Source organism: Lepisma saccharinum, chromosome 12, assembly GCF_977018435.1.
Source record: "Lepisma saccharinum chromosome 12, izLepSacc3.1, whole genome shotgun sequence".
Lineage (NCBI taxonomy): Eukaryota > Metazoa > Arthropoda > Insecta > Zygentoma > Lepismatidae > Lepisma > Lepisma saccharinum.
In genome coordinates, this window is record NC_139240.1 from 40607691 (window position 1) to 40621168 (window position 13478).

Below are 13478 nucleotides of genomic sequence, written 5' to 3' on the forward strand. Positions count from 1 at the left end.
AGTGTTTTAAGCATGCCAACCCTGCTAATCAGCAAACATACATACATGTAGGCTATATATATGCTCATATTTGCTGTCCTTGCTTCATTATTCCTTTTCTCTTTCACTATTTCGAGTATCTGTTTCTTTTCTCTCTTCTCTCTGTCTTTCTGATTATTGCTTCTTTGTCTCTCTTGCTCCACTATTTTCTTCTTTCCTCTTCTCTCCCTCTCTCTGTTTCTAATTTCTCTACTCCTCTTCTTTTTGCTTTCTCGTCATCTTCCTTGCTTCTTTATATTTATTTAATCATTTAAAGACATGGCGCTGCAGGCAAATGCCCATTTATAGCGTCTTGTATCTCGGTTCTCTTCTAATTTCTCTCTCTGGGCCTCCCGATGGCGCAGTGGTAGCGTCGTCGCCTCGTAATCAAGGTGTCCCGGTTTCGATACCCGGTGGAGACACATAGTGGTTCGGATCCCACTTTAAACTGTAGGTCCAGCCCCGATTAGCCTTACTGTGCATAAAGTGGACTAAAAACACCAAATCAATCAATCTATCTATTCTCTCAGTGTACCTCGCTTCTATTATTCTTCTCTCGCTTCTCTTGCTACCTATCGTACCTTTCATATCTTCTTTTCGTTCTCTGCTTAAAACATTTAATTTCATCTAATGGCAACGTTAACGTGAGAACAATGTATACAACATTTTCCCTTTATTTCAGGTCTGGGATTTCTACAAGCCGGAGAGTGTCTTGAAGAAAGTGCATCATACATCTTTACACTAATAAAAAAAATGTATATTTTACTAAACCTGAATAAATGTCGTAATCATGCAAAATAAACAGGTGTTTCCTGGTATTATACAGAATACAGCGTTATTCAAAAAGAATGGCACAAAAGTAAGGTTAATTTATTTTTAAGTGGAAAGAGATATAAAAGCAATTCTGTTGGTAAAGAAGAAAGGAAGGTTGGAAATGTATAGCCTGTGGTTGTAGTTGACGTAAAATCCGCTAGAGGCGCTACTTCTTGTTGATAGCTACAACGAAGGTAGAGCAAGCATATTGCGCAGTAGTATGTCTATGATATTGCGTAATGAAATTTGCACGAACAGGGTCAGTTGTTACAGTTCAAAGACACATTTTTTGTGAAAGACACTGTGTACGTTCCTCCATTACCACAGGACCTGGATAATTTAAAGCAGCGCATCTCTCATGCAGTGGAGCTGATAACAGCGGATATGTTGAAACGCGTCTGGCAAGAAATTGATTATCGTTTTGACATCTGCCGTGTTACCCAGGGTGCTCATATCCAACATTTGTAATTACCCAAGTAAATTTACAACCTTCCTTTCTTTTTTCCCACCAGAATTGCTTTTGTATCTCTTTTCACTTAAAAATAAATTAACTTTACTTTTGTACCATTCTTTTTTAATAACCCTGTATTAATACTAATCCCAGTTATACGATACACCACCTAAACCCTTCATTCATACCATATATGAGCAGCATTTCACAATTTGCAAACCTCACCTGTACTGGATACCAGAACAGATCTGATCACAAAATAACTTGCTACATGTGTACTATATTATTATCCCACACTGTATCATAAATAAATAAATAAAGTTAATATAAAACGGGGGAACAGATACATTCATACAACTGACGCTTTTATAATAATATTTATATTTAAAAGCAGCAGAGCATAAGTACATACCCCTCAAAGTATGCGGGTGAAGGCGAGCTTTTTCTTTTCAGGGGTTTCCCTATTCTTCTCTACAAAGTGGGGGCCACTGGTCAATTGTTGAAGTTTTGTGTGGTGCACATCTTCAAATGAAATGTATTTTGATACTCATATCATTATTACGTGTCCTAATCAAGAGAAGATATCATTATTTTTATCACGAAATTGGCTCATTCCATTGTAGCTGACCAGGTCATCATGACGGGCAGCCTTACTTTAGACATGGCCCACGCTGCCGCCCTCTTGGATACGCCACTGACTACTGAAGGATCTTTTCCGGCAAGTCGGACCCCGTGGCGGAGTGGTTAGTACATCGCGCTACAACGCCAGGGGTCCCGGCTTCGAATCCTGGCTTGGGCATGGATGTTTTTGAGTGTCCATTCATCAATTTCATCATATCATCACTCATCTCTATCTTCGCAAATTAGCCAAAAGATGCACAAGAAGCAAAGTAAAATAAAATCAATCAATCAATCGATCAATCCGGCAAGGAAAAAGTATAGAACAGTCTCGTTGACCTTGTGTTGGCTGCGACATTGGTAAAATAGCCCAATTGCACAATATTTCAACCACACATAAGTATTTTACATGTAACGCAATATTTTTGTAAGCAATTCTGTCACAAAAACTTCATTCTCGAGCTATTAATGTCGGATCTTGTCCATCTGGTGATTTGTCATCTATTCTCCTTATACAAAGTAAGATTAGATAAATAGCAAGCTAGTTTGCAACACGTGCTGACAAATGGACCATCGAGTGAATGCAGCCGCTACTGTGATTGGTGGAAATGTTACCTCAGCCAGGAAGCTGCACAGTGTTGCGTATAAGCCATTAGCACATAAAAAAGTATTTTAGTCATGTATTATAAAATCACATACTAGCAATGTTTGGTTTAGACCTGGGTGTGTGAGCCAGCAGCAAACATGAGGACTTTTGTACTTGTTCTGATCGCTGGTAAGATAATACTGTCAAGTTTTGTACTTTCATTCCCACGTACCTGCACCGATTCTTGGAAAATATGTATCACCAATGAGCTACGCAACGCACCTAGAACGGACGGACTCGAGTCCTGGTCGATAATGCATTTATCACTACAGGTGTCTGCGTAGCCATGTAAAATTTCCATTCCGGCTATATGTTCAATGGGTTTGGAAGTATATAGCGTCCATACAGTTACAGTTCATAATCGCGCCGATGAGGGTGAATGATGATGTGGTGAAGTAGATGATGGGAAAAGCATGCCTTACCAAGTGTTCAAACCAGTTGTTATGCACATTAAACTGGTTTCATTAATGCATACGAACCTTGAAGTGTGAGTGAAGATTCACGTTAAAAGTCTTCTTATTTTCTATGAGGCAGCTATGCTATACGAATGTACAGATATAACACTGTTCCAGTTGATGGGAGTTTATTTACATAATGTGCAAGCACCATAAGACTACATAAACATAGTTTGTTAGATAAACTCGCTGAAAGAAAATGTTGTCTCTTATCACTTTCGTCAGTTTGATGGATATTCATTCAACCGAACTAATAATGACCTAATTGGTCTCTTAGCTTTTTCTTTTGTAATTCGACCAAAAACAATGATTCGCTGTTAAATCACTTCTCCACGTAGTATGGAAGAGCAAGTTTATGAAATAAATTTAATTATGTGAGTGGGTGCAAGTTCGGAACTTAAGAACGGTATGGAATGTACTTGGCCTTCTCCTCCAGATCGTGGTTGCTCGAATATTTTAACAACGTGTCTACCTGGAAATACCACTTCCTCTTCCTGGATCAGAATCCAAAATGCGCTGCCTGAAGGGCTGTGAGGTCGCACCGAGGCTTCGATCTTACGTCATTGCGTAACCGATTTTGTTGACCTCTGGAGGCAATAATAAACACGATTTCATCCATCTGGCACAAGTGAAAGTGAGATATAACAAAATGACGGGTCCGCTAACACTACGGTCCACGTTACCAGGTTTACCACAGGTAAACCAACGTTTCTCATAGGTATATATTTTTTATAAATTTAGCTTCATGCGAGGGTCATCCAGAAAAAAACGAACGTTTTAGTGTAACGACAAATGATAGTAGTGTAATTGGTGATACAACCAGTGCCGGAAATGATGAGCCCCCCTCAAGCAGATTTGGCTACACTTAAAACTAGCTCAACATGCCCATATGAACTTTTTGCTCAAGTGTGGAACCCCGTCTAATCCAAGATTTTTGTAAAAATGCCCTCGGGAAGTTCCTGTGAAATGATGAGCCCCCTCAGATTGATTTGTCCACACTTACAAAAGGTACTTCTGTCAGATTGTTGTCCACAATCCTGTCAAAAATATGCCCCTCTTGATATTTCTTTTGCCCACACCTAAAAGTAGGCCACACACACACACACACACCCACACCCACACACACACACACACACCCACACACACACACACACACACACACACACACATATTTACTCCCGGTTTAAGTTCAATTGGGCACCAGGCTCAATTTGTATATCTAGTATTAATATAATGTAATTCTTCTAGAATTGCTCTGTGACTCTCTCATTTCTTACATCATAAACATATGATTTTTCACCTATAAGAATAACACTACATATGGTGTCATCAGGGAGTGTATCGTGGAATTCACAGATAATTTTAATGTTTGTCCTGTCATTAACCACAACTTGTTTTCTTTTTGAAGTGTTGATGACAAACATGGGTCTCTGTGCTTTGAATTCATCTGGTGTGTAATACATGTCAGTATTGCCAGTAGTGACCCTTTTGTATGCTGTAAATGCTTCATATAATTTAAGAAAATCATCCTTGGAAATGTCTAAATTATAATTTTCTCTAGGAAATACCTCATTTCTGACATTTTTAAGATATATGTTCTTGATGTTGCAGTTATCAAATCTACTTGAATTTTTTCCTGATTATTGTGTCTTCCAGTCTGAAACAGTACCACCACAAAATCCGGCATGTCATATTGTATACTGGAGAATGAATTTGTAGCATCAAACTCATAATAAGTACCAGATGCGGGCTTCTGTACACATTGATATGTATAAAATTGTAGAGGAATCTGTGGATTTTTTATTATATCTGCTTTGTATTTAAGAGCATAACTGGCCTCATATTCAACAACTGGGATTCTTAGCTCCATAGTCTGAATAATGCACTTGCCCTCATCAGGTAAGGTATTGGGCAGAGCTTCCCCTGTAGAGTTTAATGTGCTGTACCTCATCAAAGCATTATTATCATTGGCAGCTCTTCTAAATGTGATTCTTAAACCACCCTTCCACATAATATCTTTGTAATCTGAAAAGAATCCTGGCAACAGGCGCATAGGGAACAGCACAGTGTGGCTCTTGGATATAATTTTATCACCAGCCTCAAATCTACCTATTTTGTAGTAAGAAGCCTCGGTTTTGGATAATTTTAATGTGGCCAAAGCTGTGGAGGTAATGCCGGGATAATCTATTCTGTTTATAACAACACCATGCTTTCTGATCTCAATTTCAGAGAACAGATGCGGCACAAAATTGTCCACCAATCTTATATTTGAATTTGCCGGATAATCTGTTCCATCGAGCTTTACAACATCAAATTTGATGTATAGATCTGCTCTGTGGGGGTGTATAAAGCCATCCCCTACATCAAGATCAACCTCAATTTCTGTGTTGGGTTGATTTAAATTTGCAAATGTCCTCCTGTTTGGGGGGAATGATTGTAGCTCATAACTCTCAATATTTTCCATTTTTTTTTTTTGTATTTTTATTTAAATATTAATCTCTATGATTGCAGTTGTTGTGGCTCCAGCAAAATCAACTAATTCTTCTTTTTCATTAGTGACCATCAATTCAATATAATCTATTCTATTATGGCACACAGGAAAATATAATGTTGGGGATGGAGTGTAGATGATTGGCTCCATAAATTCAGAATTAGGTTTGAATGTTGCAATGATGCCAGTTTGTTTGTGAGTGCCTATGCCATTTGATTTGGTGATCATACCCTCAGCCACATTACAGTGAATATTCAGAGTCTCTATGGCTAAGAATTTGGGTATATGAATAGCAGTGTGTTTGATGGCCGCTTCAAGTTTTGTGTTGTTCTCAAAGCCTAACAGCTCTCCTATAGTACCCAGATCCACTGTTTCTGTAGCAGATACAATCTCTACTCTGTGAGTGATAGAATTTTGAGTTAATACTATACCTCTGGGTAATTGAGCATTTAGAGTGGACAGATTATACTGCCCTGGAGTGATGACAATTTTTTGATCCCCTACTGCAATTGTGTTGTTGTGGTGTGTAATATTAGGGATCAAGTACATGCCATAAAATGCTCTGAGAGCTATTGTTTTGGGATACACTATGTCATCATGTAATTTGAGTTTCAATATTGAATTTTGGCTGGTGAGATGGAATACCCCCATGATGTTTCAGATACCACAAGGCTTTTTGAAAATTTTCAATTGATGGTTTATTTATTTGAGACATATATCTAAGAACAGATAAACACAAATGTCCACAATTAACATCTTTGAAATTTTTAACACGGGCATTATTGTAATAAAGATTAGGTGATTTTAAATATTTTATTAAATTTTCAGGTGGAACACCTCCAAATGAATCAAACACAAATGCCTCATCTTTTAAATATTTAAGATAACAGATCCAGTGAGTGCCCTGATTTTTGTACTTATCCAAATTAACAATGCCACACTCTTTGTTGAGTGGTTGTTCTGGTAAAGAATCAGACATGTACACACCTCTAAAATGTTTGATGCCCAGTGGTGTGACGGTGCTGTGAATCCGCACAATATAATTATATGTTTATTGAAATTATTAATTTCATATTATACAAATCACTTTATATTAACGTTTAAAAATATGTATAATTATTACTTTGTACAACGTTAATTATGTTTTATGTTATTCATTGCACTCTACGCTGTATAAACGAGATATTTATAATTCTAACGTTGCTATAGCAACGAGAATCAATAGTCAGTATGTAGTAGTGTGTCTGACAAAAATGGAAATATAGGTAATAGTGAACTGCATATTGCTTAGTTATTTCACTAATATATAGACCTATAGAAGTTGTATCTTCACCTTCGCGTTTTATTTCAAATATTTAGGAACTAAATGTGATCGTGCAAATGATTGAATTGTGAACGTCACAGTATAATTGGTGGTCCAGTATTGTGGAACGTTATCAGCACGATCTTGAGTGATGTGTTTTGCGTAAGTGTTAACTTACACCATTGTTCTCGTGAATCTAGTTTGTACATAAATTTATATTATGTACGCATCAAGTAATCCTTATAATCTGAGATCCAAAACAAGTCTTACAGCTAGATCTATCAATTGTGGTGATGAACCTGATGAATCACAAAATAAGAATGGTGCCATGAATATGGTGAAGTGCTGCAAAGACCCCGATAAGGAAAGGTTGGTAGCTTGTGAAAATTGTGGCCATTGGTATCATTTACAATGTTTGGGTTTGTCCGATAAGCATTGGGAGTTATACCAGTTAAATGAAAATTATTTCTGTACAGATTGTGATCCATCTTATGATCCGTTCAGTATTGAAGCTTTTGTACAATGGAAAAGAAGTAAAGAAAATGTTCAAGAAATTGACATTCGTCCTTCTGTGTCGGCAGAGACGTCAACGGGGCAAAGTAATGTTCCTTTTCAAATGTTTGATCTGATGGCAGAGTTAAGAAAAATGAGCGAGTCACAACAGATGGAATTTACAAAAATTAGGGAAACTCAAGATTCTATGAGGCAAACTCAAGATTCTATGAGGCAAACTCAAGAGTCTCAACAGCTTGAGTTTACAAAAATGAGGCAAACTCAAGATTCTATGAGGCAAACTCAAGAGTCTCAACAGCTTGAGTTTACAAAAATGAGGCAAACTCAAGAGTCTCAACAGCTTGAGTTTACAAAAATGAGGCAAACTCAAGAATCTCAACAGCTTGAGTTTACAAAAATGAGGCAAACTCAAGAGTCTCATCAGCTTGAGTTTACAAAAATCAGGGAATCTCAACAGGAAATTCAAAATTCACAGCAACTACTCAAGCTTGACTTCCACGAATTGAGTACATCGTTACGAAAGGAATTAGCTGAAGTTGCCGAGTCCTGCAAATTAGCAACACGTTCATTACATCAGGAAATGGAAAGAGAAGTGCAAGGACTAACAGAGAAAATCGAGGAAGTCAACACTACTTGTTCAAAGAATTCTGATAAACTTGCTGGATTGAATGATCAGATTACAGAATGTCAGAACAATGTTTCAGGGTTGTCTCGGCAAGTTCAAAGACTTGAAGTCGTTGTGAGCAAGGACGAAATAACTAAGCGCGTGGAAGCATGTGAGGAAAATATTACTAAGTTAACATCTAATATTTCGACTAATGTTGAATCAAGTAATCCTGTACAAGTTTACAGTTCTCATGTGAATAGTAACTGTCAACCTGGTATTCCTGCACGGAACCTAACCTCTCCTAAATCATCTGATTCTTCAGCGTGTGATGTTTCTGATGATGAACACAATCGCATTGCTTCACAAAGACACAAATGTTCTAGAAATAATCGAGTGAGAACTAGTAATACTAACAAGTTATGTCAATCAACCCGTTCTTTATATTCTGATGGTTCTGGTCAGGAAAGAAAGAGGCAAGTAAACCAAAAGTCAGCAAATCCGCAGAATCATCGATGTGATTATCCTGACAATTGTATGCGTTCGCTTACTCAAGAACCTCGACGGTTGGTAAGATTGAATGAACTTACTGTTCTTCCTAAATATTCTGGAGATCCTGAAAAATCAAGTCCACGTAAGTTTATTAAAACTTTAACGTCCTACTTAGACTTACTGCAAGTTCCTGACATGCAAAGGCTTGAATGTATTACTAATTGTTTTCAAGGACCTGCAGAAGGTTGGTATAATACTCATGTCGATTCGTTTACATCGTACAAACAGTTTGTTGACGAATTTCTGAATCACTACACGTCTTATTCGTTAACTCAGGCTCAATTATCTGAACTTAGAAGTCGTAAATATGATCCTAAATCGACGAGTAGTATGGAAGTTTTTGCTATTCGTACGCATTCAGCATATTATAATTTAGTTGATCGTCCGAATGATGCAGAAGTTATTGATATTTTAATCAATCAGTTGCCCACATCTATTGCACAAACAATATTAGCTGCTAGATTAGTTAAAATGGATGATGTAATTGCGTTACTAAAGAGGTTGGATTTAGTGAATTCAAGATCAAACAAGAGTTTTAATGTTCATGATAATGTACGTGAAAAAAATTTCCGACATGATGGGAATAATTCTAAAAGTTTTACTGACAATAATAGTGCAAGGGCAAAACTGAGAGTTCAGAGTGTTGCTAAAGGTTCATCGTTGGTGAACGATGATGAACCTAATGGAAATCAAGGTTCAAGACGTAACGTAAGACTTAATGATACTGTTCATTTTGTTTCTTCTAGCGATGAAAATAAACGAAATAAGATTCCACGTACAGATGTTCCGTTTGTTGCTGAAAACCAACAATCAAACTCTAGCCAGAAGACGATGATATTTAATAGAAATAATAATTTTGGGAAACCTAACCTAACTAACAGACCATATAATCGTTACAGACGTAATGGTGCAGGAACTCAAAATTTCCGGCAAAATAGAAGTCCACAAAGCTCACGATACTTCAACAATAATGGTAGATTTATGAGCAACAGTTTCAATGCCAGAAACGAGCAAGAACAACAGCAATTTACACTGCGTCCTAACTCTCAGTTCTCTAATAATTTCCACTCATTCCAACCATGCAGTGTATGTGCCAATTGCGGATATTCGTCTTCTCAGTTGTCAACGGGAAACAGTTGCAATGCAACTGCAGTGGCGAATGCTCCATTAAATGAAAATGCTCCATCTTTCGATCCAAGAGAAACTTCTTGTAAACAGTTCATTTCTTCTGTCCCTGAAGCAACATTAAACGAACGTCGCGGGTGAACGTGGACCAGTTTGCTCGCACTAACATAATGGAGGGTCCGTCTAAATCATATCGTAGTGATAATATAGGCACAACTTGTCAGTATGCTGTATTAAGTAATTCCGTTTTACCTGAAGTTGATCATTGTTATCCACTTTCAATATTTTTTCAATTAGATTGGTACGAAGATGAACCTACTTGGATTTTAAATGATACTGGTATACCTACTCCTATTACTGATCAACCTTTGATCACAGGAACAGTTTGCGGTATTACGATACAGTGTGTCATCGACAGTGGAAGCCAGTGTAATTTAGTCAGTTATGAATTATGGTGCAGTATAAAATCAATTATTCCGAGTGCCAAACTGGATACAGTGGATCAACTTAAGTTATTGCCGTTTGCAGGACATCAGAAGTTTCGTGTTGCTGGTCGGAAGATTATAAGTATTTCAATTAACTCGGAAGTTTTTACTTTGGAGATGTTCGTATTGAAGCAACTGCATGCTGAATTAATTCTCGGAATACCATTTTTAAGGCAATACAAAGCTGTACTCGATTTTAGAAGAAACGAAATAAGTTTGATGGCGTCTACTGGTTCCGAATTAGTTCAGCCATTTAACTCTAGCAAAATCACAACTGATAGGGATCGCTGCCAGATGCAGGAAGTTACTATAGTCAAAGAAGCAGAAAATTTACTTGTCGTTTCTCTAGATCAGATCACAACGAAGGTGCGGTCGTGTGAATCACTCAACACGGAGCAGCAGTCTCAGCTTGAGAATCTAATAATAGAATATCATAGTTTGTTTTCTGATCAACCCCGATCTGCATTCGTAGAACCTTATCAAATTGAACTAGACACAAAGGAACCAATCAAGGCACCTATATATCCGGTACCGTTCGCCAAAAGAGCAGCGTTAGAAAGGGAACTAGAGAAATGGAAGGCCTGGGGAATAATTAAAGAGATGTCTTCGCCTTATTTGAACCCAGTACATATCGTCCCAAAATCTAATGGTGAGTGGCGTCCAGTGGTGGATTTTCGTCGCCTAAACCAACATGTAATTTCACCACTTACCCATGTTGAACCGATAAACGAGCTACTTCAACATTTTAAGGGTGCAAGATATTTTTCTTCAATTGATCTCTCCTGTGGATATTTTCAAATACCACTTACGCCCGACTCATATAAGTACACAGCTTTTTCGTATCGAGGACGACAGCACGTGTTTTGTTACTTGCCATTTGGTATAAAATCAGCTGTTTCTGTTTTTGTTGAGAGAATGAATAAGGTGTTTGGACCAGGGACTTATTCATTTCTGATGATATATGTGGATGACATTTTAATATTTAGCCCAACAATAGAGAAACATTTTGAACATCTTGATTATGTTCTACAGACATTGCAGATGACGAACATGTCCATAAAATTTGCCAAATGCAAATTTTTCCAAACGGAAATTAAGTTTTTGGGTCATGTGGTGTCTGGTTCTGAGATTAAGGTCGATCATGATAAAGACTCAGCTATTCTACAGTTTCCTGTTCCTCAAAACAAAAAGTCACTTCGCAAATTTTTAGGACTGGCAAATTGGAGGAATCGTTTTATACAGGGATTTTCAGATATCGCTAGTCCATTATATCAAATTTTACGCAAGAATGTGCAATTTTATTGGACACCTCAGTGTCAAGAAGCTTTCTTGTTATTAAAGAATGCTCTAATTTCAGCACCAGCATTGAGTCAACCCGACTTTGAGTTGAGGTTTTGTGTTTCTGTTGATGCAAGCCAGAAAGGATTAGGTTGTGTACTTTGGCAAGTTGATAATGATGAAATTCGTGTCATACAATACGGCAGTCGTTCTCTTAGAGGAGCAGAGATTACATATAGTACACACGAATTGGAATGTTTAGCTATATTATTTGCTCTGGAGAAATTTGCTATATATCTTAAAGGAACTGATTTCAACTTATATTCAGATCATAAGTCGTTGTCTTGGCTTAAAACTGCACAATCACTTAATTCTCGTCTTACGAGATGGGCTCTCAAACTGCAGTGTTTTGATTTCACGTTATATCATGTCCCAGGAGTTTCGAATAATATTGCTGATACGTTGAGCAGATTTCCGCCTTGTACTACTTATTCTGCACTTGATGATAAATTATATATCAATCAAGTAATTATGGAAGATTCACAAGATGATACTTCTTCTATTTGGTTAAAAGCTCAACGAGCAGATGAAAAATGAAATAATATAATTTCTCACCTGGAAGATAGTACAACGGATAAAGACTTTACAAAGTATCTTCTTCACAGCAAAGTTCTTTTTTATAAACCCAATTCCGATGAAATTTGTAAACTTGTAGTGCCACGTGAGCTTATACCTTTGGTATTGCACAAAATGCATGATTTAAATGGACATTTTGGTTATCAGAAGGTTTTAACAGCTTGTAGAAGAGCATATTTTTGGCCGTACATGAGAAAATCAATTAGAAATTACCTGAAAGATTGCTTAGAATGTGCACGAACAAAGATTGTAGGTCGGCCGTTGCGGAGAGATGAATATCACGTCGTTTCTCACAAACCACACGATTTCCTCTCTATTGATTTAATCGGAAAATTACCAAGATCACGTACATATGAATATCTCCTCACAATTGTAGACGTTATGTCAAAGTTTGTTATGATTTATCCGTTAAGAAAAGCGACTGCCAGGGAAATTATCAATCGTTTTGAAGAACAATATTTTAAACATTACCCTGTATGCAATGTATTATTATCAGATTGTGGAAGCCAATTTACATCAAATGAGTGGAAAACCTACATGGATTCAAGGAAAATTAAGCATATTACTACCACTACATACAATCCAAAATCTAATCCTATTGAGAGGTACAATAAGGAGATTGTTAGGTTACTGCGATTATTCTGCAATGATAATCACACCAGTTGGTATCCAAAAATAAATTCTATTATTCAGTTATTAAATCATTCATGCTCTTCAGTTACCGGATTATCTCCTAGTGAACTTTTCTTACATGAAGATATGAAGGACTCAATATTTGAAGAAATCGGCTGGCCAGAACAAATTAAATCTTTGCCATGGAAACGCAAATTGTTTTTAGCAGAAATCAAGACTAGACAATCTAGAAGAAGTAGGAAGATTAAGAATGCATTGAACTCGATCAAACTTCAAACAGGAGATTTGGTTATGATAAAAAATAGGCAAGTTAGTTCCAAAATTAACAGCCAGATTCATAAATTGTTCAACTTGTATATTGGGCCATTCCTTGTCAAGGAAATTAAGAACAATAATGCAATTCTTTACACAATGAACCAGCAATATTATGACAAGGTGAACTTTTCAAATCTTCGAGTGTTTAACTGTTCGGAAGAAAAGAGGAATCAACTTTTGTCTGAGAATTAAATTTATGAGAGTAGATACTTGAAAAAAATGAAACCATTCTGTTTATTATTTTGTACAATTGAATGTTGTATTATGTTCTGATTTGTTATTACCTGTTAGGCACAAATCTGTTTATGTGCACGTTGTTGTCGAATGTCAGATAATATTGTCCATTTGTAACTTTGTTGTAGTTATGTTGATACACATCTGACTGATTTATAAATGAAAACTCCTCCTCGTTGTTTCGTAGTTTTCATTTTCCCGGAGGAGGGGAATGTTGTGACGGTGCTGTGAATCCGCACAATATAATTATATGTTTATTGAAATTATTAATTTCATATTATACAAATCACTTTATATTAACGTTTAAA

General features: G+C 36.8%; 1 protein-coding gene across 1 annotated transcript in view; it reads left to right on the top strand.

The window, feature by feature from the left end:
• The first annotated feature begins 2629 nt into the window (after positions 1–2629).
• Positions 2630–13478, top strand: part of LOC145996311 (serine protease inhibitor dipetalogastin-like) — a 97266-nt gene continuing 86417 nt past the window's right edge. Inside the window, exon 1 of the mRNA XM_083132743.1 lies at positions 2630–2675. Coding sequence (XP_082988869.1) covers positions 2645–2675 — 31 coding nt within the window. The 5' untranslated portion in view covers positions 2630–2644. The remainder of the gene's footprint in view (positions 2676–13478) is intronic.